General features: G+C 40.0%; 14 protein-coding genes across 14 annotated transcripts; 8 read left to right on the top strand and 6 right to left on the bottom strand.

Annotated features, from left to right (window-relative positions):
* Positions 1-178: 178 nt before the first annotated feature.
* On the top strand, positions 179-1,042 carry CAP2 (F-actin-capping protein subunit beta; the record flags this gene model as incomplete). The annotated part of the gene is made up of 1 exon (XM_056223226.1): positions 179-1,042. The coding sequence occupies one exon, from the start codon at positions 179-181 to the stop codon at positions 1,040-1,042; it is 864 nt and encodes a 287-aa protein (XP_056082839.1).
* Positions 1,043-1,363: 321 nt separating this feature from the next.
* Positions 1,364-2,482, top strand: CKA1 (casein kinase 2 catalytic subunit CKA1; the record flags this gene model as incomplete). The annotated part of the gene is made up of 1 exon (XM_056223225.1): positions 1,364-2,482. One exon carries the CDS (start codon positions 1,364-1,366, stop codon positions 2,480-2,482), a length of 1,119 nt encoding a protein of 372 aa, XP_056082838.1.
* Positions 2,483-2,871: 389 nt separating this feature from the next.
* On the bottom strand, positions 2,872-4,623 carry CST6 (Cst6p; the record flags this gene model as incomplete). The annotated part of the gene is made up of 1 exon (XM_056223224.1): positions 2,872-4,623. One exon carries the CDS (start codon positions 4,621-4,623, stop codon positions 2,872-2,874), a length of 1,752 nt encoding a protein of 583 aa, XP_056082837.1.
* Positions 4,624-5,280: 657 nt separating this feature from the next.
* PRM2 (pheromone-regulated protein PRM2) lies at positions 5,281-7,251 on the top strand (the record flags this gene model as incomplete). The annotated part of the gene is made up of 1 exon (XM_056223223.1): positions 5,281-7,251. The coding sequence occupies one exon, from the start codon at positions 5,281-5,283 to the stop codon at positions 7,249-7,251; it is 1,971 nt and encodes a 656-aa protein (XP_056082836.1).
* A 374-nt stretch (positions 7,252-7,625) lies between these two features.
* NOT3 (CCR4-NOT core subunit NOT3) lies at positions 7,626-10,142 on the top strand (the record flags this gene model as incomplete). Its single annotated transcript, XM_056223222.1, has 1 exon — positions 7,626-10,142. The coding sequence occupies one exon, from the start codon at positions 7,626-7,628 to the stop codon at positions 10,140-10,142; it is 2,517 nt and encodes an 838-aa protein (XP_056082835.1).
* A 313-nt stretch (positions 10,143-10,455) lies between these two features.
* TED1 (Ted1p) lies at positions 10,456-11,877 on the bottom strand (the record flags this gene model as incomplete). Its single annotated transcript, XM_056223221.1, has 1 exon — positions 10,456-11,877. One exon carries the CDS (start codon positions 11,875-11,877, stop codon positions 10,456-10,458), a length of 1,422 nt encoding a protein of 473 aa, XP_056082834.1.
* A 289-nt stretch (positions 11,878-12,166) lies between these two features.
* APQ12 (Apq12p) lies at positions 12,167-12,583 on the bottom strand (the record flags this gene model as incomplete). The annotated part of the gene is made up of 1 exon (XM_056223220.1): positions 12,167-12,583. The coding sequence occupies one exon, from the start codon at positions 12,581-12,583 to the stop codon at positions 12,167-12,169; it is 417 nt and encodes a 138-aa protein (XP_056082833.1).
* A 198-nt stretch (positions 12,584-12,781) lies between these two features.
* Positions 12,782-13,762, bottom strand: GVP36 (Gvp36p; the record flags this gene model as incomplete). Its single annotated transcript, XM_056223218.1, has 1 exon — positions 12,782-13,762. One exon carries the CDS (start codon positions 13,760-13,762, stop codon positions 12,782-12,784), a length of 981 nt encoding a protein of 326 aa, XP_056082832.1.
* Positions 13,763-13,992: 230 nt separating this feature from the next.
* Positions 13,993-15,180, top strand: PKP1 (protein kinase PKP1; the record flags this gene model as incomplete). The annotated part of the gene is made up of 1 exon (XM_056223217.1): positions 13,993-15,180. One exon carries the CDS (start codon positions 13,993-13,995, stop codon positions 15,178-15,180), a length of 1,188 nt encoding a protein of 395 aa, XP_056082831.1.
* Positions 15,181-15,359: 179 nt separating this feature from the next.
* Positions 15,360-16,214, top strand: CBR1 (cytochrome-b5 reductase; the record flags this gene model as incomplete). The annotated part of the gene is made up of 1 exon (XM_056223216.1): positions 15,360-16,214. One exon carries the CDS (start codon positions 15,360-15,362, stop codon positions 16,212-16,214), a length of 855 nt encoding a protein of 284 aa, XP_056082830.1.
* A 235-nt stretch (positions 16,215-16,449) lies between these two features.
* AGE2 (GTPase-activating protein AGE2) lies at positions 16,450-17,346 on the top strand (the record flags this gene model as incomplete). Its single annotated transcript, XM_056223215.1, has 1 exon — positions 16,450-17,346. The coding sequence occupies one exon, from the start codon at positions 16,450-16,452 to the stop codon at positions 17,344-17,346; it is 897 nt and encodes a 298-aa protein (XP_056082829.1).
* A 140-nt stretch (positions 17,347-17,486) lies between these two features.
* PIG2 (putative protein phosphatase regulator PIG2) lies at positions 17,487-19,103 on the bottom strand (the record flags this gene model as incomplete). The annotated part of the gene is made up of 1 exon (XM_056223214.1): positions 17,487-19,103. The coding sequence occupies one exon, from the start codon at positions 19,101-19,103 to the stop codon at positions 17,487-17,489; it is 1,617 nt and encodes a 538-aa protein (XP_056082828.1).
* A 593-nt stretch (positions 19,104-19,696) lies between these two features.
* MET30 (ubiquitin-binding SDF ubiquitin ligase complex subunit MET30) lies at positions 19,697-21,589 on the bottom strand (the record flags this gene model as incomplete). Its single annotated transcript, XM_056223213.1, has 1 exon — positions 19,697-21,589. The coding sequence occupies one exon, from the start codon at positions 21,587-21,589 to the stop codon at positions 19,697-19,699; it is 1,893 nt and encodes a 630-aa protein (XP_056082827.1).
* An 803-nt stretch (positions 21,590-22,392) lies between these two features.
* SYG1 (Syg1p) lies at positions 22,393-25,101 on the top strand (the record flags this gene model as incomplete). Its single annotated transcript, XM_056223212.1, has 1 exon — positions 22,393-25,101. The coding sequence occupies one exon, from the start codon at positions 22,393-22,395 to the stop codon at positions 25,099-25,101; it is 2,709 nt and encodes a 902-aa protein (XP_056082826.1).
* Between the last annotated feature and the right edge of the window lie 96 nt (positions 25,102-25,197).

Here is a 25,197-nt window from a genome sequence, read left to right as displayed (position 1 = left end):
TGTTACCTGTTTAAACTTTGAATTCTTCATCAATTACCACTGCTAACATTTATATGCATTTACGTACTCTTTTTTTCTCCCACGGAAGACTAATTAAAAATGAAAGCTTTCGTACCAAATAAAGGAGAAGCGTTCAATAAAGAGACATACAAACACATTTCCCACGTTCACCACTATAATGTCTGATGCTCAATTCGATGCCGCTTTAGATCTTCTCAGGAGACTAAATCCTACTACATTACAAGAGAACTTGAACAATTTGATCGAACTACAACCAAATTTGGCGCAAGATCTACTATCTTCAGTGGACGTTCCCCTATCCATCCAAAAGGACCCCGCCGACTCAAACCGTGAGTACTTATGCTGTGACTATAATCGTGATATTGATTCGTTCAGATCACCCTGGTCCAACACCTATTTCCCAGAATTGTCTCCAAATGATGTGCAAGACAGTCCCTTCCCCTCAGCTCCTTTAAGAAAATTGGAGATATTGACCAACGACTCTTTTGATGTTTACAGAGACCTTTACTATGAAGGTGGTATCTCAAGTGTGTACCTTTGGGACGTCAATGAAGAAGATTTCGATGGACACGATTTCGCTGGCGTGGTGCTTTTCAAGAAAAACCAATCCGATCATAGCAATTGGGACAGTATCCATGTTTTTGAAGTTACAATGTCTCCTTCTTCCTCAGATGTTTTCAATTATAGGGTCACCACTACAATCATTTTGCACTTGGACCAAACGAAGAATAACCAGGATTCTCATATGATGTTATCTGGAAACTTGACAAGACAGACGGAGAAGGACATTGCTGTAGATATGTCCCGTCCATTAGACGTTATCTTCACATCACACGTCTCTAATCTGGGTTCCTTGATTGAAGATATTGAGTCTCAGATGAGAAACCTGTTGGAAACTGTTTATTTTGAAAAGACAAGAGATATCTTCCACCAAACAAAGAATACAGCGGTTGCATCCTCTGCTGAGGAGGCTAATAAAGACGCCCATGCAGAGGTAATTAAGGGTTTACAATCTTTATAGAATTATTCAAATGTACACATTGGTACATCTTATAAACGTATATAAAGGGCCGCTATTGAGATAGTAAAGAATGCACTATCCACATCACACTTGACGAATGCTGAAAAAAAAGCGAAAAACCAAAAAATGACCGACACTTGGAAAATTTCAGTGGCTATATGTCAATTTCGCAGTCCTATATTGTAGGAGATAGAAGGGTGAATTGCTTACAGTTAGTAATTGGCGTAGAACGTTTATCTATTAGATCTTTCCCCGTAAAGACTTGAAGAGTTGAACATAGAAGCAAAATAGGAGAATTATAGAAGAGAATTTGATCAAAATATGAAATGCAGGGTGTGGTCAGAGGCTCGTGTTTATACGAATATCAACAAGCAGAGAACCGAAGAATATTGGGACTACGAGAACACTACAATTGATTGGTCCACAAATACAAAAAGCTATGAAATTGAAAATAAAGTGGGGCGAGGGAAGTATTCTGAGGTATTCCAAGGTGTCAAATTAGACTCTAGAGTCAAAATTGTCATTAAAATGTTGAAACCCGTTAAAAAAAAGAAAATTAAGAGAGAGATTAAAATTTTAACAGATTTATCCAACGAAAAAGTACCTCCAACAACTTTGCCATTTCAAAAAGATCAATATTACACAAATCAAAAGGAGGATGTTGCTGAATTTACCAGACCTTATATTTTTGATCTGGCACACAACGGCCATGCTAATATAATTCATCTCTTTGATATAATAAAGGACCCAATCTCTAGAACCCCAGCATTAGTCTTTGAACATGTCGATAATGTGGATTTCCGTATTCTTTACCCTAAATTAACTGACCTGGAAATTAGATTTTATATGTTTGAATTATTAAAAGCGTTAGATTATTGTCATTCAATGGGGATAATGCATAGAGATGTTAAGCCTCATAATGTGATGATCGATCATAAGAATAAAAAGTTGCGATTAATCGATTGGGGATTGGCTGAATTTTATCATGTTAATATGGAATACAATGTTCGTGTGGCATCCAGATTCTTCAAGGGTCCAGAGCTACTAGTAGATTACAGAATGTATGATTATTCCTTAGATTTATGGTCGTTTGGAACAATGCTAGCCTCCATGGTCTTCAAGAAAGAACCTTTTTTTCATGGAACCAGTAACACAGATCAGCTTGTCAAGATTGTCAAAGTCCTTGGTACAAATGACTTTGAAAAATATCTTTTGAAATATGAGATCACTTTACCGAGAGAGTTTTACGATATGGACCAATACATCAGAAAGCCTTGGCATAGATTCATTAATGATAGTAACAAACACTTAAGTAGTAACGATGAAATTATCGATCTGATTGATAATCTGTTGAGATATGACCATCAAGAAAGATTAACTGCTAAAGAAGCGATGGGCCACCCGTGGTTTGCCCCAATAAGAGAACAAATTGCAAAATAGGAAATGAATATTGAAGAAATATAAAAATCACATTTAAACGATATAACGATTACTTTTTTTATAATCTGTACCTACTGTACTTAATTCTAATAGATTTTAAAAACAACTAAAAATGGGTTAAAACAAACTACAAACAACAGAAGGCGAAATGACTAATAAATGAGTACGTACAGATTATACACTTATGCAAAAAAAGAATAAAGTCTTGAAAAAAAGTAATACTATAAATGCACTTGAGAAACAACTTGACAATGGCAGAAGCGGACTGCTGTTGCCCGTATATATACACGTATACTACATATACAGTTGTGGTTTTCATACTCAAATCAAATACCGTTTGACTCATTGAGATTCGATTCCATTGTTTTCCTGTTAGAGTTAAGTGATGATTAATCGTTGGAATTCTTCCCACCTTCCACAAATTTAAGTTCCATACCATCACCATCATCATCATCATCACCATCATCATCGGTATCGTTTCCAAAACGTTGAGTGTATGGTTCATGTTTAATTGTTATGATTTTACCAGTCTCTTTGTCAACCTCAGTAACGTCTGAATCGATCATCAGAAGTTCTTCAATGATCTTTAATGAATCCACAGTCATGCTTTCATTCTTGCTCTTACCAGCACTATCTTCAGTATTTTCTGAGTTTTTATTTAGTTTTTCGTGTTCACGTAGATGAATTTTGGAGAATTTCTTAAACTTGGAGATCAATTTCTCATAATAATTCAGTTTTTTTTGTAAAATTCTATTTTCGTCCTTAATCTCGTTAAATTCCTTTTGGAGTTGCAATTGGGCAACCTTTTTCCTTTGCCTACATTTCGAAGCTGCAATTCGATTCCTTTCTAACAATCTCGCCCTCTTCCATGCTGTAGTACCAGGCGTTGGATCCCCTTGCAAGTTACTCCTTAGATTTGAATGAGATCCCTGAGATCTTAAAGTGGAGCTATGATTGGAGAGAGATTCTCCAAGTGCGGATTTGCTCATATTTTCACCGTTAGTGGTTGGCGCGAATGTCGTCATACCTTCTAGATCGCTTGCGCTCTTTGCTGGAACATTTTTCAATTGTGCGTTTGAGAAGCCGTGCTGCTGATTTTTCGAATAAGTGGTATCCTGGTCACCCAGAGAAGCGCCCTTTATGTGATTCACATCTTTCTTTGCATTATATTGGGGAATACTAACCGGTGCTGCTTGGCTGAAGACCGGTTTATTTAATGAATTTTTATTCTGGTGTATACTATGATAGTTGTGAAAATTAGGCATAGGGGGCGGCTGTGTATTATGAAGGTTTTCTAAAGTTTCTATATCCTCCCCTAACTGACTAATTTGACCGTTGGAAATTGAAATTCTTCTCCTTCTAATTGGTTCATCACACCCAGGTAGAGAACTTTGAAAAATTGGTGGATTCGTCATGGGCAAATGTGCCACATCTACACCAAAAGGCTGAAAGAATGGCGATAATGACTCCAAAATGGATGGGTCATTTAAAGCATGTGGGTTATTGTTCATATTCATATTCATGAAATAGGCTTGCTTATTCAGAGCGGTTGTATTAGCAATATTGGTGGCATTGGCTGGAGCAGCAGCAGCATCGCTTGGTACAGACCTGCGGGCAGATGTCAGTTGGTCTAGATTCGTATGTGTGGTTAAATTCTGATGGACATCAGGTACGACGCCAGAATTCATAAGAAAATCACCATAAAGTTGAGACTCCTCTTCGGTTTTCATGGAAGGTGATTGTTGTTGCTGTTGTTGTTGCTGTTGATGATGTTGTTGTTGTCGAAGGTATGTAGCCTGCTGATAGTTTGAATTAGCGCTGTGATTAACAACTTGGTTAGGCGAACTAGCATTTCCTGCCGCCACATTAGTATATTGTGGTGTTAGAGAATTTCTATTGGAAGTAGCATAGTCGTGCATTGGATCGACCACGGCACCTACACTTGGGCTATAATTTACGCCATTAGGATCCAAAGGCCTACCTGCACCAGAATTATTCATGGCACCAGCGGCAGTATTATTGGTGGTGTGCGGTATTTTATCATTTAAGATCTTTGATGTATCATCAAGACCACGTTTATTGTTGTCTTTTTGCTGGGTAGAATTAGAGTCTACGGAATGATACTCCTGGCCAGTAAACATTATCGTATCAAAAAATATGGGCTATTGGGCTTATACTTTTTCTTTTCTTCCCTAGATCCTTTTGATTTTTTCAATTGAAAGATTGCTTTATAAGTAAGGGTTTAGATTCTGAAACACCAACAAATATGATTAGAGAACAACCTCTTTAGCGGTTTTATGTTGTAAACAAGCGGTTGCTTACAATGCAATCTTTTGTGACCAAGGATACGATAAATCTTCCTTCTGCCCTCATTGTTATTGTCAATGAATTCCCTGAATCATTGTCACCAATTTCGGAGAAGGGGCAACTATATCACCGTTTACGATGACATACATTTCAGACGTGTCACATTTTATGCTTGTAGACAGTATTAGAAGCAATATGCATTAATTGTGACACCAGAGGTAACCTCATATAACAGTTTTTGTTAGTACGTTGCAGTGAGTGCTTCGAATATGTGTTCAATCTAGCATAGGAATATTTTGCTGGAGATAGTCCATATGTTTATAATGGCACACTCCTGAAACATGTTTAAAGAATGTTTCAACTTAGTAACAGAACACATATCTGAGCCATCTAAACACTTTTATATAACATGAAAGATATACTTTAGAAATGATATCAGTGCTAAAATATTTGAGATTTTGCACTACTCGAAAAATTAGGAGCACATCAAGATGAATAGCGTACATATAATTAGACCTTTATCGCTTCCTCAGAGACTATTTAATTGCCTCTTTCATCCTTTATTACTGGTATTTTTCACCTCTGTAATCTTAACTATTTGGGGAACCTTTTCAGTGATAGATGTCACAACGACAAAAATGTCTCATACACAAATTAAACGGAACGATACCAACACAGCTCTCGTATCTATTTCTGCAGCTACGGCAACCGCTACGGCAACCGCTACGACGACAGCTACAATAACAGAATTTGCAATACAGCAGGCCACACATTCCGCCAGCACTTATTCATTAAATAACACATTCATTGATGACACAATTGAACAGTATTTTGAAAGGAAACTACAGGGTATTGCATCCATAATAGAAACGGATATGCAAGAAAGATTCAGATCGCACACGGAAAATATATTGAACAATAAGCAGAAAATTATCACCGATCGAATCAGTTTGGCAACTGATTCGATAGAAAATGTTCTTGAAGTGAACAGTACCATCTTCAACGATTTATTTAGTAAGTCCAACCTAATAAATGAAACATGGAATGAAATATCAGAAAATGCCATGACCATCGATGAGGATTCGGTTTCTCAAATGGCATCAAATCTTTTTCTAAATTATTCTATGTTTGATGGGATTTTTCAGAATTATTCCAGAAAATTGGTATCGCTGCAGATGTTCAACGGTACTATTACTGATTTTTCTATTCAATTAGGTTCCACCGGTGCTCTTAATTTGGGTTTCTTACGAAATTCAACCGATTGGGTTCAATTAAAGAAAAATTTTACTACAAGTCTACAGAATGAATTTTCCGTTTTATCTGAGAAGACCACTAACGCCAAGTCATATACTTCAATTGCTAAACGGTCTTCAAAAGTAAAAAACAACAAAAATGGCCATTTTAATGCAGTAAAAAAAAACATTTTCAATAAATGTCAAAAAATGACGGTAATTTTCACAGTAATGTATTTTGCATGTGCAGTTCTACTCATGATAATTGAAAGGTTTACATTTCAGCTGGAAAACCAGCATATGAATCTTGTTATTTCTCAGATTAATGATTCCAAGGAACACGCCAATTTCACCCAATACAATAAACTATTGAAAAGCTTGATAGCCACTTCAAACCTCTGCGTACGATATCCAATCCCCTACCAATTAACAACACTTATAAAACAAAAAATACTGAAAAAGGAACCAGAAAAGTTTGGTGACAGAAAGATCAAACGATCTAGACTATTTTACTGTAACTGGTGGATTATCTCGAACGGAATTCACTTGTGGCTTTTTGGTTTATTGATGTTATTGATTCATTGGATAATCGTGTCAAGACTAACAAACTTCGAAATATCTGACATGCTTGCATTGGATAAAAGAGCGGCGCCCTCATTTTACAAGAGGGAAGTTTTGGCAGATACATATATAGCTGCTGCGGTGGATGACCTTATTGATGATAATATATGGTTATTATGTGAAAATTTCCAATCAGAAGTGAATGAAAGGTTAATTCCAGCGAATCTAACCCCCCAAATCCACTCCAATTTCAAAGTTCAATCAGCAGACATACTAGGTTATTGGATTAACGATACAAACGCTCAATTTAAGAATTATCTTGCCGCGAGTCCTCGAAATTGGCAGGAAATAGAACTTCAGGTTGAGCCTCTCTTGAGCACCAACTCTACCACCGAGTTTCTTAATCAGTATTCGATGCCCATAAATGCAGTCACCAATACCAACACTTCATTGGCACTGGAAATTCAAAAAAATGGAATTATCGTTCAACGAGCTAATACAAGCAACACTACAGTAGCAACATTTTCTTCGTTAGTAAAACGTCAAGAAAACAACCAGGAGCAGAAAGAGACACATTCTCCGCATATTGTTTACAAATGGGGACTTTTAGTAGTCTTTTTGGTTATTCTATTACATCATATGCTCACATTCATAATATTAAAGCTGTAAATATCGTATTATCGTCACCTTCCACGATCAATCTCGCAATTTTCGCTGAGTGAAAAACTTGTGAAAGATACCTTGATTTTATGTAATAGAGAGCTTGTTTCACTTTTAGTTGTACGCAATTTCTAAAAGTTAGCAGTCTATAGACTAATAATTTGACTAAGGCACTCGTAAAGTTATTTGTACTTTATTTCTACTTTTAGTCTACGGCATTTCGTTGATATTTGTGACTTTTTTCTTCATCTCTTTTTTGTTTGACTTTAACGAGAATCCTCATTGTGTCAAGTCAAAAGTTGAAAGATATTATCAACTAAACACTTTTTATTTATTATCAGAGTTAATTCTTGAAGACTTAGTTGTATGATTAGCCGATCGACATGGCTCATAGGAAATTACAGCAGGAGGTCGATAGGGTCTTTAAAAAAATCAATGAGGGTTTAGAAATCTTCAATAGTTATTACGAAAGACATGAATCGTGTACAAACAATCCTTCCCAGAAAGACAAGCTAGAGTCTGATTTGAAAAGGGAGGTCAAGAAACTGCAAAGGCTAAGGGAACAGATAAAATCGTGGCAAAGTTCGCCGGATATTAAAGATAAAGATTCTCTTCTGGATTATAGAAGATCTGTAGAGATAGCGATGGAGAAATATAAAGCCGTGGAAAAGGCATCTAAAGAGAAAGCATATTCGAATATTAGTCTGAAAAAATCAGAGACTTTAGATCCCCAAGAAAGGGAAAGAAGAGATACGTCTGAGTATCTATCTCAGATGATTGATGAGCTGGAAAGGCAGTACGATTCCCTACAGGTGGAAATCGATAAACTATTACTTCTTAACAAAAAGAAGAAAACGTCTTCTACGTCAAACGATGAGAAAAAGGAACAGTTTAGGCGGTTTCAAGCGAGGTATAGGTGGCATCAGCAACAAATGGAACTGGCATTGAGGTTGCTGGCGAATGAAGAATTGAATCCCCAAGATGTTAAAAATGTACAGGATGATATAAACTACTTTGTGGAGTCAAATCAAGAACCGGATTTTGTGGAAGATGAAACTATTTACGATGGTTTGAATTTACAGAGCAACGAGGCTATTGCACATGAAGTAGCGCAATATTTTGCTTCACAAAATGCTGAGGATAACAACACGTCTGATGCCAATGAATCTCTTCAAGATATATCAAAACTTTCTAAGAAGGAACAAAGAAAGTTAGAGAGAGAAGCTAAAAAGGCTGCTAAACTCGCAGCAAAAAATTCAACAGGTTCAGCAATAAGCGCTCCTGGGCCTTCATCTACACCGTCACCTGCCCCTATTCCAGATGCTCTGAAGGAAACAGAAAGGAGTCTTTCAGCTTCCCCCATCCATAATGTGGCCAAGACTGAGGAGACTAATAAAGCATCTTCTATAAAGAGTCCCAGACCTAGCACTGACAACCAGCTTCCGTCATTGCAAAAATCACCAAGCTCAGCTACACCTGAAACTCCCACGAATGTACATACGAATCTTCATCAAACTCCAAATGGCATTACTGGCGCCACTACATTGAAACCTGCCACTCTTCCTGCGAAACCTGTTGGTGAATTAAAATGGGCCGTTGCTGCATCACAGGCAGTGGAAAAAGATAGAAAGGTTACTTCTGCATCGTCCACCATTTCCAATACCTCGACGAAGACTCCAACAACAGCAGCTGCTACCACAACATCTTCCAATGCTAACAGTAGGATTGGTAGTGCCTTGAACACACCTAAAATATCGACCTCATCTTTATCTTTGCAACCTGACAATACCGGTGCATCATCTTCTTCAGCAGCCACTGCTGCTGCTGTTTTAGCTGCTGGGGCAGCAGCTGTGCATCAAAACAATCAAGCCTTTTACAGAAATATGAACTCATCGCATCATCCTTTGGTTTCTTTGGCTACGAATATAAAGTCAGAATATGAAATCACTGATACGGTGGCAAACCAAAATGGTACTGATAATGCAAATAAAAATGTTACGGAACAAAAAGAGGAAGTACCTGCAATGGAAGTTGATCAACTGGAAGGACCAACTTTTGGAGTATTTGATGATGATTTTGAATCCGATAGGAATTTAGAGACAGAATCAGAGGATGAAGGACAATCAAGCAACCCGAAATACTTGAGTTCTGAACAAAGAGATGCCATGACGAATGAAATCAAGAAAGAATTCTTAAGTGATTTTGAAACTCTGCTGCTACCCAGTGGTGTTCAAGAATTTATAATGAGCTCTGAACTCTATAATAGTCGAATTGAATCCAAAATAACGTATAAAAGATCCCGAGATATGTGCGAAATTTCTAGGCTAGTCGAAGTACCGCAAGGGGTTAATCCACCATCCCCCTTGGATGCATTCAGATCTACTCAGCAGTGGGATGTGATGCGTTGTTCATTGCGGGATGTTATTATAGGTTCAGAAAGACTGAAGGAAGATTCATCGTCAATTTATGCCAAAATTCTAGAAAACTTCAGAACTTTAGAGATGTTCTCATTATTTTATAACTATTATTTTGCTATAACCCCCTTAGAAAGGGAGATTGCATACAAAATCTTAAATGAGAGAGATTGGAAAGTTTCAAAAGATGGCACAATGTGGTTTTTGAGACAAGGGGAGGTCAAGTTTTTCAACGAAGTTTGTGAAGTTGGTGATTATAAAATATTTAAATTAGATGATTGGACGGTAATCGATAAAATCAACTTTAGACTGGATTATTCATTTTTGCAACCAACGGTCGATACAGTGTCTGAGGTCCGTGATATGAATGTTGGCAATAACGATGTTAATGATCAAAGTAATGTAACTTTAGAACAACAAAAACAACAAATTTCTCATGGTAAACAGCTCTTGAAACAACTGAGACAGGGAAAAATTAGTGTATGATGATAATAACAGAAAAATACGCAACCCAAATAAAAAACAGAATTAAAAAATAAAAAATAACAATGATCAATGCTTACGACAGTATAACTTAATTTTTTTATTTTTATTTATAGTTAGTCTAAAGTAAACAAGTAAACATTTTACAGTATAAGGTATTATGATAACATATCCTGACGTATTGAAAAAAAAAAAACAACCTCGGCGTCAATAGTTAATGAAAGATAAGCCATTAAAAAGCTGTTTGTACACATATATTTACACATATAAAAATATATACACCTATACACGAGTATTTTTCTTTTTACTCTTTTGTTTAAACAAATAGTAGCGAGGACCAAACGAATATTGTGACTAGTAGGGACACTTTAGCAAGCCACCAAACATGTTGAATGGCAAATGGGCATAAACTGAAACTCCATTCCCAAGTCATCGAATGTGTATTGAAGTTTCCTGTAATGAGACCGGTGTTTCCATTAAATTCGCCCATCATCGATTTGACTGTGATTTCTTTGACAAAAACATCACTTTCAATATCCTTAGTTGCTTCCCAAGTAGATGCGGATCTCTGGTTATAAATCGTTTCACAGCCTTCATGGTCATGACCGGTTAATATGATACCAGGCTTCCCATTTTCGAAGATCAAACTCAAAACTTTATTTGAAACGGATTCACTCAAATGATTTTGGGATCTCAAAAGTCCAGCTTTGTATGATTCTGGTGTGTGAGTATCCGGATAAAACCTAGTGTCGGGGCCATCAACACATAAGCCATCACGCTTATAAAACGGAACGTGAGTCAATAAAACAGTACTACCGTTGAATTTACGCTCATCAAGTTGATTCAAAAATATCCAAGTGGCCTCAACAAACTCTGGCTGCAAAGCAGGACCTTCTAGGAAAAGATCATTCAGCACTACAATTCTCCAAGGGTGTGTAGTGTTTGTTTCATATTCAATCCAATAGTTGTCCTTACCAAAAAGATCGTGAAACCTTGTCATATGCTGGTAAGTAGCGTCACCTGAGTAACCTACATCATGATTACCCGTGACATTGATAATCAAATGATCTTCTAAGTCAGGATTCCATGAATGGATATTCTCATAACCAAATCCAAACGATAGCTCTTGATTTCCAGTTTCGTTTTTCTTGACGCTGCTTAGTATCTCATTGAAACGGTCTCCCCATTCAGGCCAATTTGCCTTATATTGACCTTCCTCGTCAAGGTTTTCTTGTTTAACTCTTTCAATGAAAGTAGGGTCCCTCTTAAAAATCCTACTAATATATCTTTTTGTTCTATTATGGAATTCCGAATCTCCGATCCATTGACTGGAAAAAAGGTCACCCATGACAGTCACCACTTGAGGTCTTAGCCTCTTTTGCATCATATCGTAGATGTGGCCAAGATAATAATCGTTGCCGTATGTGTCTAATCGGGACACATATGGAGTCTTTGGCCAAATACCTTTTATTTGAGGGTCACCAAACGCTAGGATATGAATGTCCTTATTATCACTAGCAAAAGTATGGTTACCATACCATTGCTCTTGTACATCACCGATGTATCTCTTCACTTTTTCCAAAAGGGTCGAATTATTTTGTAATAGAGCATTCTTGTTGGAACACTTCCATGAACACTCTTCTGGATGGAAAGATGGATAAGTATAAATGTAAACATTGGCCACGATGGTAAGCAAAGTGGCAAAATATGCAAAACCCTTGACTGCACACCTAAACATCCTTGAGTTGTTGGTACAATTTTGTTGCTATTGTTTTTTGGTTCTTCAGTGGCGTCCGGATAAATCGCTTGTAGTGACTTTAATTGCAATTTTTCTTAGAACTACAGAATGCAGGTGTCATTTGTAATAAATATACTGAAAAAATGTAAATCTTACTACAAGTAACACCATACTCCAAGATAATGGTGAAGAGAGTTTAGCAAAAAAGTATTTATTATCTGTATGAATATGTAGATAGTAAGATATACAATTGTTATAGAAAGCATCAATTGTACAGAATCATTTAGCTCTATTCGAGCAATTGTTGCACTTTCTGCTGAGCTAAATGGTAAACAGTGTTGACTTCCTTTTCCAGAGCACTAATAAATAAGGTGTAAATTTTAAAGGCGTAGTATCTATTGGACATGACAAAATTGTAGCAATTCAATAAATCTACAGTCAAAAATTGCTGCGAGCCACGCATGTAAATGCCTATGCATGATATTACTAGTACCAAGTACAGAAATCTCTTGGCTAAAGTGATCAAGTTCATCAAAAACTTGTAAAAGATATAAAATGTGAAGAAAATAAACGATAACTGAAAGATCAGAGGGTGTGATTGACTGAACTTGGTGATGGCAGGGATCAACCATTGGATAATGTCAATGGCGAATTTCAAACATTGTGTAATTACGGATAATTCGTATTGGGGTTGATTGGCGTCCATTTTGAGTCGTCTTCTTTATCCTTTGATGAACATTACAACTTAAGAAGATTTTTCGAAGATTTTTTTTCTATAATGACTATTTTCTTGAGAAGAAAACAATCAATACAAAAAAGCAGCCATTAAAGGTAATATATATACTATGAAAGAGAATATAATATTGTACTAAGTAAACATAGGTAGACGAAAAGCGGACAGTCGTTAAGCATCGTCTTCGTCATTCATAGAGATAGCGGTCTGTGGTTTTTCTTCTTCTACAACTACAGGCTTTTCCACAGATTCTTCAGCAAATGAATTGGACAAAAACTCCTTCATCAAAGAGGCAGAGGTTTCAAAATACTCAGCTTGAGCCTTGGCCAGTTCCTTCAAATCTTCACTAAAGTTAGCGTGGGAAATGACCTCTTGTAAGCATACAGTGGCATCTTCAGTGACTTGAGCGAACTGGTCCTCCAAAGTTTCCATTTGGACTCTCAAAGAGGCTTCCTTTTCAGGTTTCTTGTTGTTAGCTAGGTTAGTTCTTGCCACATCGTATCTTAGTCTCATGGAGTGGACATCCTTACGGGTCTTATCGGCTTTACCGATTTCAAAAGAGAGTCTTTCTCTCAAGTTCTTATTGAACTTGGTTTGAATTAAGGTATCTTGTTGAATTCTAGCCTGAGCGATTTTGGCTTGTACATCGCTGAACTGCAGAAGCGCAGAAGCCAGCGGTTGTTCTTCAGTGGGAAGCATCTTGTTTAAACACTCGCTGGAGTTCAAAGCAACTTTACTGAGGGCATAGTTCAACGTCTTGGGCTCCTTGATAGGGCCTGGTGCAACCAATATGTTTTGTGCCTCAGACGCAGAAGTAGCATGAGTCAATTCGGTGAGCTTGGAAGCCACGCTTCTAGAAAACTCGTTGACAGATTCATTAATGTATTTAGGGTAATCGTACGATCCATTTTCATAGATGGCAGTCACGCCCAAAAAGTGGTTGTAAATCAACTTGATAGTGTCAACCTTTTCTTCTAGCTCCGTGTACTCCCTTGGCAATTGGGAGATGTCTGTCACCTGGCCCAAACGTTCTTGGACCATTCTCTGGGTGGACTGCGCCAAGCTGGGCAGTTCCTGGGTTTTTTCGGAAACACTTGTGGAAATTTCCTGTAGCTTCTTGCTCAAAGAGCTGGCAAAGGCATTAAACGACATTAATTACTATTATTTGTTGCTTACTTGACTGTACTGGCGTCGAAACCAATAGATTATAGACGAATATGTTGCAGTTTTCTTGTCTTTAACATTCCGAGCAATCCACCGCTCGCTTCTCACGGAATAAGGGAAAATAGTTTCCATTATGTAGCAAACAACATTGAACTGAGGGCATTAGCGAAAGAAGACCTTAATAGGAGGACGTAGTTTCTATTAACCTTCATGGTAGTATGTGGAAAATCATGCGTGTATGGAAATGTGGAGGGGTGCGCTGGATACATCGCCAGGGCCCCTCGCACGAGCTGCTGTCACAACTTTCTTTCGAACAGCATTACAAGATCAGGTCTAACATCGAGTTACTGATACAGGACTACGCCAAGAAGCCAATTGCGCCACTAAACTACGAGTATTTCCTACAGTACAGACCGCCGTTGACTAAGAAAGAAGAGTATATGCTGACAATTAAGACAATCAACATGTTGCTTTCATTAACGTGCAAACGGCTGAATGCCATTCAAAGGTTACCGTACAATGCGGTGATCAACCCGCATATCGAGAGAACGAATTCTTTATATCTGAAGAGCTTGCAGACGTTGTTATCGGTCGCGTACCCGTACGAGTTGCACAATCCGCCTAAAATACAGGCAAAGTTCACGGAACTGCTGGACGATCATGAAGATGCCATTGTGGTATTGGCAAAAGGGCTCCAGGAAATCCGATCATGCTATCCAAAATTTCAAATTTCGCAATTTTTGAACTTCCACTTGAAAGAGAGAATTACCATGAAGCTGCTGGTGACGCACTATCTGTCGTTGATGGCACAGAACAGTGATAGCTCCAACGAAAAGATGATTGGAATTTTACAGCGTGACCTCCCAATAGCACAATTGATCAAGCACGTATCTGATTATGTCAACGATATCTGCTTTGTGAAGTTCAACACGCAACGGACTCCAGTTCTTATTCACCCACCATCGCAAGACATCACATTTACTTGCATACCGCCCATCTTGGAGTATATTATGACAGAAGTATTCAAGAACGCCTTTGAGGCGCAAATAGCTCGCGGTAAGGAGCATATCCCTATAGAGATCAATATTCTAAAGCCGGACGATGACGAGCTGTATGTAAGGATTCGGGATCATGGTGGTGGAATCACACCTGAGGTAGAAGCGCTCATGTTCAACTACTCTTACTCCACACATGCCCAACAACCAGTCGATGGCGAGTCTACAGATCTCCCTGGTGAGCAAATCAATAACGTCTCGGGCATGGGGTTTGGCCTACCAATGTGCAAGACCTATCTAGAACTATTTGGGGGCAAGATTGACATCCAGAGTCTCCTTGGCTGGGGTACAGATGTCTATATTAAGCTGAAAGGCCCTTCTAAGGCTGCACTACTTTCCCAACACAAATAGTGTAGGGATCTGCTTACAAAAAGTGGCATTAAGCGCTTTTTCTTTCTATCATTATTATCTACATATATATATATTCTTATTTATATAAAGCGAAAAATCGAACGAGAAAAAAAAAGTGTTGAAAGTGTGCATCTAAGCTGCCTTTTTGTGAAGAAACACAATCAATCAAGCAATCAACGATGGCTGTCGACGCTCAAAAACTTGTGGTTGTTGTCCTAATCGTGGTCATCCCTTTGTTCTTCAAGTTCATCGTCGGAACGAAGACCAAGCCTGTGCTGGACCCCAAGAGAAACGAGTTCCAATCGTTTCCGCTGGTTGAAAAGACAATCTTAACGCATAATACCTCATTGTACAAGTTCGGTCTACCTCACGCAGATGATGTCCTAGGTTTACCCATCGGTCAGCATATTGTTATCAAGGCTAACATCAATGGTAAGGATATTACCAGGTCGTACACACCCACTTCGTTGGATGAGGATACGAAAGGAAATTTCGAATTACTAGTTAAGTCTTACCCCTCCGGGAACGTTTCTAAGATGATCGGTGAATTGCAGATAGGGGACAAAATTCAGATCAAAGGCCCTCGTGGGAATTACCGTTACACAAGAAACTGCCGTTCTCATTTGGGGATGATTGCCGGTGGCACTGGTATTACGCCCATGTACCAGATCATGAAAGCCATTGCCATGGATCCTCACGATACCACTAAGGTCTCCCTTGTTTTTGGAAACGTCCATGAGGAGGATATTTTGTTGAAGAAGGAGCTGGAGGCGTTAGTAGCATTGAAGCCTTCTCAGTTCAAAATTGTTCATTACTTGGACTCTCCAGACCGTGAAGACTGGACGGGTGGTGTAGGTTACATTACTAAGGATGTCATCAAGGAACACCTGCCCGCTTCTACCGTGGACAATGTTCAAATACTGATCTGTGGTCCTCCTGCCATGGTTGCCTCCGTTAGAAGAAGCACCGTGGACTTGGGGTTCAGACGTTCCAAGCCGCTTTCCAAGATGGAAGACCAAGTGTTTGTGTTTTAAAAAAAGGGACTTTAACGGAATGAAGTAAGTAATGATACTTAAATGTATAAAATATTTGAATATATAAGTATGTACGCTGTTCAGTTTAGTCACCTAAACGCATCGTTTCCATCTTTCGTGCTGGACGATCTTTCCCTTCGATAATACGTATAAGATCGGTATTAAATATAACGAAGTAGGTAATAATTGCGTGTACTATGCAAAGGAGCAGACAACGTGGGGCAAGTTAGAAACGATGTCGACATCAGTCCCTGTCAAGAAGGCATTGAGTTCCCTTTTACGCGATCCAGGAAATACCCATTGTGCCGACTGTAAGGCGCAACTACACCCACGCTGGGCTTCTTGGTCACTTGGCGTTTTTATTTGCATTAAATGTGCTGGTATACATAGGTCATTGGGAACACACATTTCCAAAGTGAAGTCCGTTGATCTGGACACATGGAAGGAAGAACATTTGATGAAGCTGATACAGTTCAAGAATAATTTAAGGGCAAATTCATACTATGAAGCCACTTTGGCTGATGAATTAAAGCAAAGAAAGATCACTGATACGAGCAGTTTACAAAATTTTATTAAGAACAAATATGAATATAAGAAGTGGGTTGGTGATCTGTCCTGTATTGAAGGATCAGGCGATTTTACAGCGCCGGTTCTGCCTAAACCTTCTTCGAATCATTCTTTCCCTGCTTCGAATGCAACCTCGGATTTGAGTTCAAATTCATCACAAAAGATGCAAACTCAACCGCATTCCCATCCATTGGTCACTTCAAAGAGCAATACCAGCTTATTGAACCTACAGGTTTCGTCGCTTTCCAAGACTAATTCTAATACAAGTGCCGCCAGCATTACAACAAGCATAGGTGCAGCGAGTACTAAGGCTAGCAACAGGAATAGTGAAATTGGACAAAGAAACGATTTGAAAAAATCCATTCTATCTCTTTACTCCAAACCTTCGGTTCAGACTCAAAGTCAAAACTCATTTTTCACTTCTACGACGCCTCAGCCTTGCAATACTCCCTCGCCATTCGTGAACACAGCGATTACTGGTACGAATAGTAATAGTGCAAACTCAAATACCAGTTCTAACATTTCATTGGATGACAATGACTTGTTCAAGAACGTCTGGAGTTGATAAAAAGAACAAAAGAACATCACCATCCCAGTATATAATTTTATATAAAGAAAGTGACTTTCAAACAAAAAAAGAAATACGTACTCTACTTGAATTTTTTTCATATTTGTGAAATATTATTGTTATTAATTATTATTTTCTTAATGAAATGGATTTCTGAAAAGACTATGTTTCATTTCGTAAGTATCATTAACATCTGTCGTAGGCCCCAGCCTCGTTTCGTTGGTCACCACATCAATTTTATAATTTAATGAATTGTTATTATCCCAATATTCCTTCCTAGAACGATCAACGCTCCAAGTTAAGTATTGAATACAGAACTCTAATTGCGATATATTGCTATCTTCATCATTTGGATTATGTACGTCATCAATGGAGAATTTGAAAATATCCATATTACTTCCCGGCAAGATGCCATTAGCGTTAGAAAAATAAACACATTCAGACTCATGGAACGTTCTCCATGCATCCCATGTATATTTTATGATGATCTTTTTATCAAAATATATGTTTTTCACAAAGACTTTCCCGATTATAGCCGCGTTAGAAAAGCCTGTTCGTAAAGTAATTTCTTGTAAGAAAACGGGCCTCCCATGTGAGAGACTTAAAAATATGTTCAGCTTTAAACTCTTACGATTTCTGTCACTTAATATTGGGAAGTTCTTATTGTAAAGGCCAACAGCCTTTTTGGAGTTCCCATAAAATAAGTTGTCTTCTGGTTTAGCCGAATTTCTTCTTGATTCTGAATATGCGTCATCATCATTTATTAACAAATTCTTTAACCCGTGTGTGAGGTGAGCCTGGTCTTTGTCTTGCTGTCTAACTAAACGGTTAATAGTGTTGTCACCGTCATTGTCGCTATCAATATCACTATCATCGTCACTTAATTTGAACTTCTTCTTTTCATTCTTTTGATTATTGGCATTGGCACCAAATAAAAATACACCCTTTGGGTTTTGTAGCCATGTTTCTTCATAATCCTTCTGGTTGTCTTCGGAAAGTAAATCTTCAATGGGCACACTATTATCGTCACCATTGAAACAACTCAATCTCGTCAAAGGCTTATGTTTGAAATTTAGAACATCTTTTTGAATCATTTGTTTGCTGACATCTATAGGTTTTTCGTTTTCATGAAACAGTTTTATTGGTAGAATACGGTCGAAATGCACACTCTTACTTCTTTGCAACAGTCTCGTGTCCACATGATCCAAATTGATATGCTTTCCCTTAGCACCGGTTTTGTTGAATATAGACTTGGGAGTGATAGGCAAAGACTTGGATCTTCTTTTTAATGAACTCTTCACTAGTTCCCCAGATTTCTTATAGATGGGAGGTGAAGGTTTAGCATTCTCTTCAGATTCATACTGAAAATTATCATGTGACAGGGGAGATATTTCGTCTTCTTCCTCTCCTATTTTAATAACGTTCTTATTATTGGCACTGGAGTCCATGCCTGGAAGCACAAAGGGATGATGTGCATGAACCTGCTGTCCATTGAAAGACATTCCTTTGTTCATGTTCGTGTTTCTCTGCAACTCGTCCTGAGGTAATCTGTGCAGTTTGACATTAGAGAGCCTTCGGGGCATGTGCAAAAATTCCAGAGAATTCAGTCTGACAGGGTGCATGTGCATGCCCATTCCAGTAGAAGTTCTTATGTTCGCATTTACGTTTCCATACTTATTATCGTGGGTGCTGTTGTTAGGAAGATTCAAAGGTTCATCCATCAGTATACTTTGTGGTTGCGTGGTGGTAGCCATACGGATAAAGCAATAATACTAGCTAGCTATATGTTTTTTATTCTTAATTAAGAAGGTACAACCAAAACCGGTACCTTAACTGTTGAGCTCCTGTTTATTTTTATCTATGTTTTATCTTTTACGGATTAAGGAATCGATAACCAATCTATTATGTAATCGCTCTTATATACAATGACCGGCCGCGTTTATATTATAAGGTGCTTTCGCCCTTTAAAATTTGATTGCACTATGTTAAGGGTATAATATTGCAGATTACGGATCTTTTACGACATCTTTATGCCTACGCCTTCTTCATCATCGCCATCTTCATATAAGCTTTATCGCTGTCCCCCCTGACATCCCCTTTGCGTGGAAAGGGTTCCGTGGGGGGGGGGGGGGGGGGGGGAGGAGCAATAGCAGTTGATGGACAAGAGTTTTATCAAACGAAAAGGAAAGAGGATAATATTTCGAAGATGGAAGAGGACAATACGCTACCGTTGTCCTTCGCCTGCATTAGTTTTTACTGTTTTTATTTTCTGAGAATTAGAAATATGCGGAATGCTATTATGTATTTTTGTTATATATATTTGAGGTATTATATTAGGCCTTATGTTCTAGTCGCTGAGATCGAACTTGTACATTTTTACACATCCAAACTCATCACCGCTGAAGCATTCCGAATCGCCAATACAAACACATGCGATGGGGGCAACTTTATCGCCCAGGGATTGTGTTTGCGTGGGTTGAGTGTCTCTTTGTAGCCTGCGTCCGTTGAACGTGTGCATACACCTCCCACTTTGCAAGTCCCAGACTTTGATGCTTCCGTCGTGAGATCCACTGATTATTCTGAAGTTGTCAGCGGCGATATCCCAAACACCTTCCACGTGCCCAAACTGTGTTCTTATGCACTTGCCTGTTTTAACGTCCCACAGTTTGATTGTGTTGTCTAGTCCACAGGAGAGCAGATGTGTTGGATAAGGTATGGTTTCATCTAGGGCGATCTCTTGCTCATCGGATGGCGTTTCAGATTCATTTACACCATCGGCCATTGCCGAGTCGTCCTGCAGGGTGCTGCCATCAGAAGTGTTGTCGGTGGCTAAGTTCTCTGTATCCTTTATGGTCAGCGGTACAACCTTTTGCACTTGCCCCACATGGCCTTTGAATACCTTTAGACACGAATTGGTCCTGATGTCCCACATTCGTATTGTGGTGTCATCACTGCAACTAAAACACGAAAAACTTTTCGGATGCAACTTGACGCAGTTAACCCATTCTGTGTGGCCTCTTAAAGTGTAGCACGTTCTTGACTCCACGTGCCATACTTTGACTGTCTTGTCAGCACTACCTGAAACAATGACCTTTTGGTACGAGTCCACGCTCAGAACGCTATCGGAATGACCCCGATACGTCGAGATGCATTCACCCGTTATGTAGTTCCATACACGGATGGTTCTATCCAGAGAGCCCGTGATCAGCTTCCTGTCGTCGAAATACAACGTCTTGACGCCGTCGGAGTGACCGCTGAGCCTTCGTATCAGCTTGCCCGTGAACAGGTCCCATATTCCTATGGTCGAGTCGTACGAGCCCGTAAATAAAAGCCTGTAGTTGAACTGGAGTGTCAGTACGCCATCCATGTGGCCCTTGAATTCCTGAATCCTGCAGTGACCCTTCCTCCAGTTCGACTCCACTTTGAACCGTTCTCTGTAGATCACTTTCCAAGGCCGCGTACCTTGCGCCTGGACATCTGTACTGCCCTTGCTCTGCTGTATCCGGGCACGTTTCATGTGCAAAAGAGGCAGCCCCCACCCACAGTTGGGGCATTTTCTATCGATGTGCTGCTCGCACATGTGGTACCACACCCTATCGTCATCCGCGAGCTTCTGCCATTTGCGGCATACCCTGGTAGCGTTGCAGAGCGACTGGCAGTCCAGGTAGCTCAATATCTTCAGCGACAGCTCCTGCGGCAGAATGCTGATGAAGTCGATCTTGATCATGTGTGTAACGTGTGACGAGATGTACGAAAGCTGCGGAAAGCAGCTTGTTGCCAGGATCCCGTCCAGGATCAGCTTCCGTATCTTGTCGTTCGAATTACTGTATTTCGAGATAATATGGTGGATGTCTGATTGCTCCTGCAGGGGCAGCTTCGCGATATTGGCGTTGATCTCTTGCGTTCGATTCAGATCCTGCTTGTAGCACGCTGTGTGAGTAGGTGAGAACTGGATATCTGGGTTGTGCCGGTAGCAGAACTTGGTGAAGTTATATTCTGGTAATGGCTGCACCCTGCTGCCGCTGTCATTCGTCGCTAAATGGGGTGACGACGAGGGCGACCTTGTCGCCCTCGCCATCTTCTTCTTGCCCGATGATCTCTGTGGTAAGTCCTCACTGTTGCCTGTAATAAGCAGTCTCTTCAAAGGTGGCATCATCGCCGTGTCTGTCATTTCACTACTGTTATAACTCTTCTTTTTCTCAACGTCCTCGTTGTCCTCGCTCTCGTCCTCGAAACGCATTATACGTTGTATCTGTCTCCTTATTCCCTCCTCCTTTATAAACCACCAAGCAAAACACACTCTCTCTCCCTCCCTTGACCACTCCTAAAGCCTCTTTTCTACATTTTCCCACCTCCAGTCTTCTCTCTTACACACGATACAAACCGCAAGGTTGCTTCTTCCGGCACTGTTGAAAAAAAAATGAAATCTCTCCGCGCAAACTGTGGCTCCCAGATCACGTGCAAAGCATAAATGCAACGTAAAACGCCCACATTATAAAACACACACACACACAACATAAGCACATATATAGGGCCATAGTACACAAGACCAACATCGTGGCAACGATGTTGGAGTGCGTACTATGGCTTCTCACCCGTCCAACGCAATGCCCTTGGGCTGTCATGCCACACGCCTGCCGTGATCTTGCTAGATCTATCTCCGCACCCCGTAGTTATTTATCGCTGCAGCCATTGTTCAAACATCATCACCATCCTCTTCTACTGCATGCTGTTGGGCCAGCCGTTGCGGCTGCCAATGTGCTAGTAGTCATTGAGTCGGAAAGGCATCGGTGTGGGTGTGAGGCATTTCCAGAGGTGGTTTTGAGGGCCGTTTATCACGTGGAACGGGATGCGGTTTTATTTGACGCAAGTTCCAAGAACATCATCGCATGGTTTTGCAACTGTTTGTGACTTTGCATGTACAAGAGGAGGGTTTTATCTTTTGTTTTTCTGTTTTGCTTTGTTTGGGTTGGTTCTTGAAAAGTTTTTTTTTTGTAGTTCAGTTGGCAGCAATGGAAGGGCTACATCATAGCACGGTACTAGATGAAGTTTGCTGACCATCTAACCGAGTCTGCGATCCCGGAATGGAGGGACAAGTATATCGATTACAAGGTCGGCAAGAAGAAGCTTCGCCGCTATAAGGACAAGTTGGTGGCCGAAGAGGAGGAATACAGCTCCTATCGGAGCTGGATGCCCGGTATGGCGGCACAGGGGAGTGGATTTCGGCAGAGGGAGAGCGCTAATAACCGCAGTGGTGGAGATTATCGGTCTGGACCTGCCTTTAAGAAGGACTACTCTGCCCTGCAGAGAGAGTTTGTTGCTGACTTCATCGAGGACTGGTTGATCAGGTTCCAGTTGAGCAAGTGCAACGAGTTTTATCTTTGGCTGCTAAAGGAGTGTGACAAGAAGTTTGATGTTTTGGAGTCGCAGCTGCGCTACTACTTGATGCAGAAAAACTACGAAAGGGATAATTTGATCCGGTCCAGTTCGCATGTCGACATGTCGACAAGTCTGTACACGGCAGGCGTTGCTGGTCGTTCTGACTCCAGGACGAACAGTATCGACAGCGATAGCCGGTCTGTTGTGTACGGGTCGATGCCCTGCGTTAAAGAGGCCAACAAGCCCCGTTTATCGCTGCTGGCGTATTGTAAGAAAGTGCTCAAGGACAACAGGTTGCTGCCATCGTGGCCCAAGCGAGGGTTTTCGCTGTTGCACGACCTGAAGCAAGATGCGTCTGCGAGGGGCCGCGAAACTTTTGCCTTTGGCGCATCGTTTTTGGACACGATGACGACCACGCAGGCTCAGAACTTGCTAAGCAACGCTATAATTGAGTACTATTTGTATTTGCAGCTGGTCAAGTCGTTCCGGGACATTAACGTCACCGGGTTCCGCAAAATGGTCAAGAAGTTTGACAAGACGTGCCACACCAGAGAGTTGACCACGTTCATGTCGTATGCTAGGACCCACTACACTCTTTTCAAGCACGCGGATGCCAACGTGCAACTGGTTGCACAAAAGATGCAGCTAATAACTAGTTCGCAACCGGCACCCACTGCTGACCTCTCCTCGGCTCAAAGAGACAAAGAACCAATCACTTGGTTGGAAACGCAGATCACTGAGTGGTTCACCACCACGTTGACCAATACACCCAAGGACAGAAAACACAATACCCACAAGTTGAAAAGGTTGACCATTCAATACTCCATCTCCGAACAGATGGTTCATAGAAACAATAGATCGATTGGGCAGATGCTTGTTGTCGGGTTGGGCATAGGTGTGTCAATGACTTTGATTACTTACACTTTATATTTGGCTATCAGCTCTGAAGAAACTTCATTTACGCACAAGATTCTGTTCCCATTGTGGGGTGGCTGGTACATGGTTTTGCTGATCGCGTTCCTTTTCCTTGTTGCTTGTTTTATTTGGCATAGAACCGGAATTAATTATAGATTTATTATGCTGGGTGAAATTCAATCCAAGAATGGTACGCAATTCTTCAACAACGATTTTGCCACAAGCAAAATTCCACTCAAATTGTACTTTTTAACTTTTTTCATCGTACCTTGTGCCGTCTGTTCAATGTTGAGTTTTGCTTTGGAAAAACTTACACCCTTGGGGTTCTTTTACATTGGTATTGTGACTTTCTTATTCTTGTGCCCCTCTGGTCTGATCCCATATTGGGACAAAGTCGTGCACACTAGAAAATGGCTGGTAGTGACCCTTATTAGACTGATGATGTCTGGTTTTTTCCCCGTTGAATTTGGTGATTTCTTCTTGGGTGATATTATTAGTTCATTAACGTATTCTATTGCCGATATTGCCATGTTTTTTTGTGTTTATTCGCATACTCCCAATAATTTGTGTGGCTCTTCACATTCCAGAGCAATGGGTTTCTTATCCTGCTTACCAAGTTATTGGAGATTTATGCAATGTTTAAGAAGATTTGCTGATTCTGGTGATTGGTTCCCGCATCTTTTGAACGCTGCTAAATATACTCTGGGTATAGCGTATAATGCTACACTGTGTGCCTACAGATTGTCTGACCGCTCAGAACAAAGGAGGACCCCCTTTGTTGTTTGTGCCACGTTGAATTCGCTCCTCACTTCTTCCTGGGATTTAGTCATGGATTGGTCCGTTCTTCACAACACCACATCTTATAATTGGCTGCTAAGAGACGATTTGTATTTAGCTGGCAAAAAGAATTGGGAAAACGGTAGCTATTCATTCAGCAGGAAATTGGTTTATTACTTTGCTATGATGTGGGATGTTCTTATCAGATTTGAATGGATTGTATACGCAATTGCTCCTCAAACAATTCAACAAAGTGCTGTAACTTCTTTCATATTAGCGACTTTGGAAGTATTGAGAAGATTTGTTTGGATAATCTTCAGAGTGGAAAATGAACACGTCGCTAATGTCCACCTGTTCAGAGTCACTGGCGACGCTCCTTTACCTTATCCAATTGCTCAGGTTGATGATGATTCCATCGGCAGTAATGATTTGGGGTCAAAGGCCTTCTCATCATTGAATGATATACCTATCACACCTTCACATGACAATGATCCTCATAGCTTTGCTGAACCCATGCCCGCATACCGCGGGACCTTCAGAAGAAGGTCCTCTGTATTTGAGAATATCTCAAGATCCATTCCCTGGGCGCATGCCACTGATTTCCAGAGGCCTACAGTCAATACTGTGAATGATAGGTCGCCTGAGACAGACAGTGAAAGTGAAGTGGAAAGTATCATGTGATCTGATTTGACAACACAGTGCTACTTTTGTCAATTTGTTAAGTATGCTTTGATTGAGGGGCATAAGAAAAAGAAAAAGAGAAAAAGTTAAGAAAAA

Source organism: Saccharomyces mikatae (genome assembly GCF_947241705.1).
Source record: "Saccharomyces mikatae IFO 1815 strain IFO1815 genome assembly, chromosome: 9".
NCBI lineage: Eukaryota > Fungi > Ascomycota > Saccharomycetes > Saccharomycetales > Saccharomycetaceae > Saccharomyces > Saccharomyces mikatae.
The sequence above is the reverse complement of the archived record's forward strand: the minus strand, read 5'-3'. Positions and strand labels throughout refer to the sequence as shown.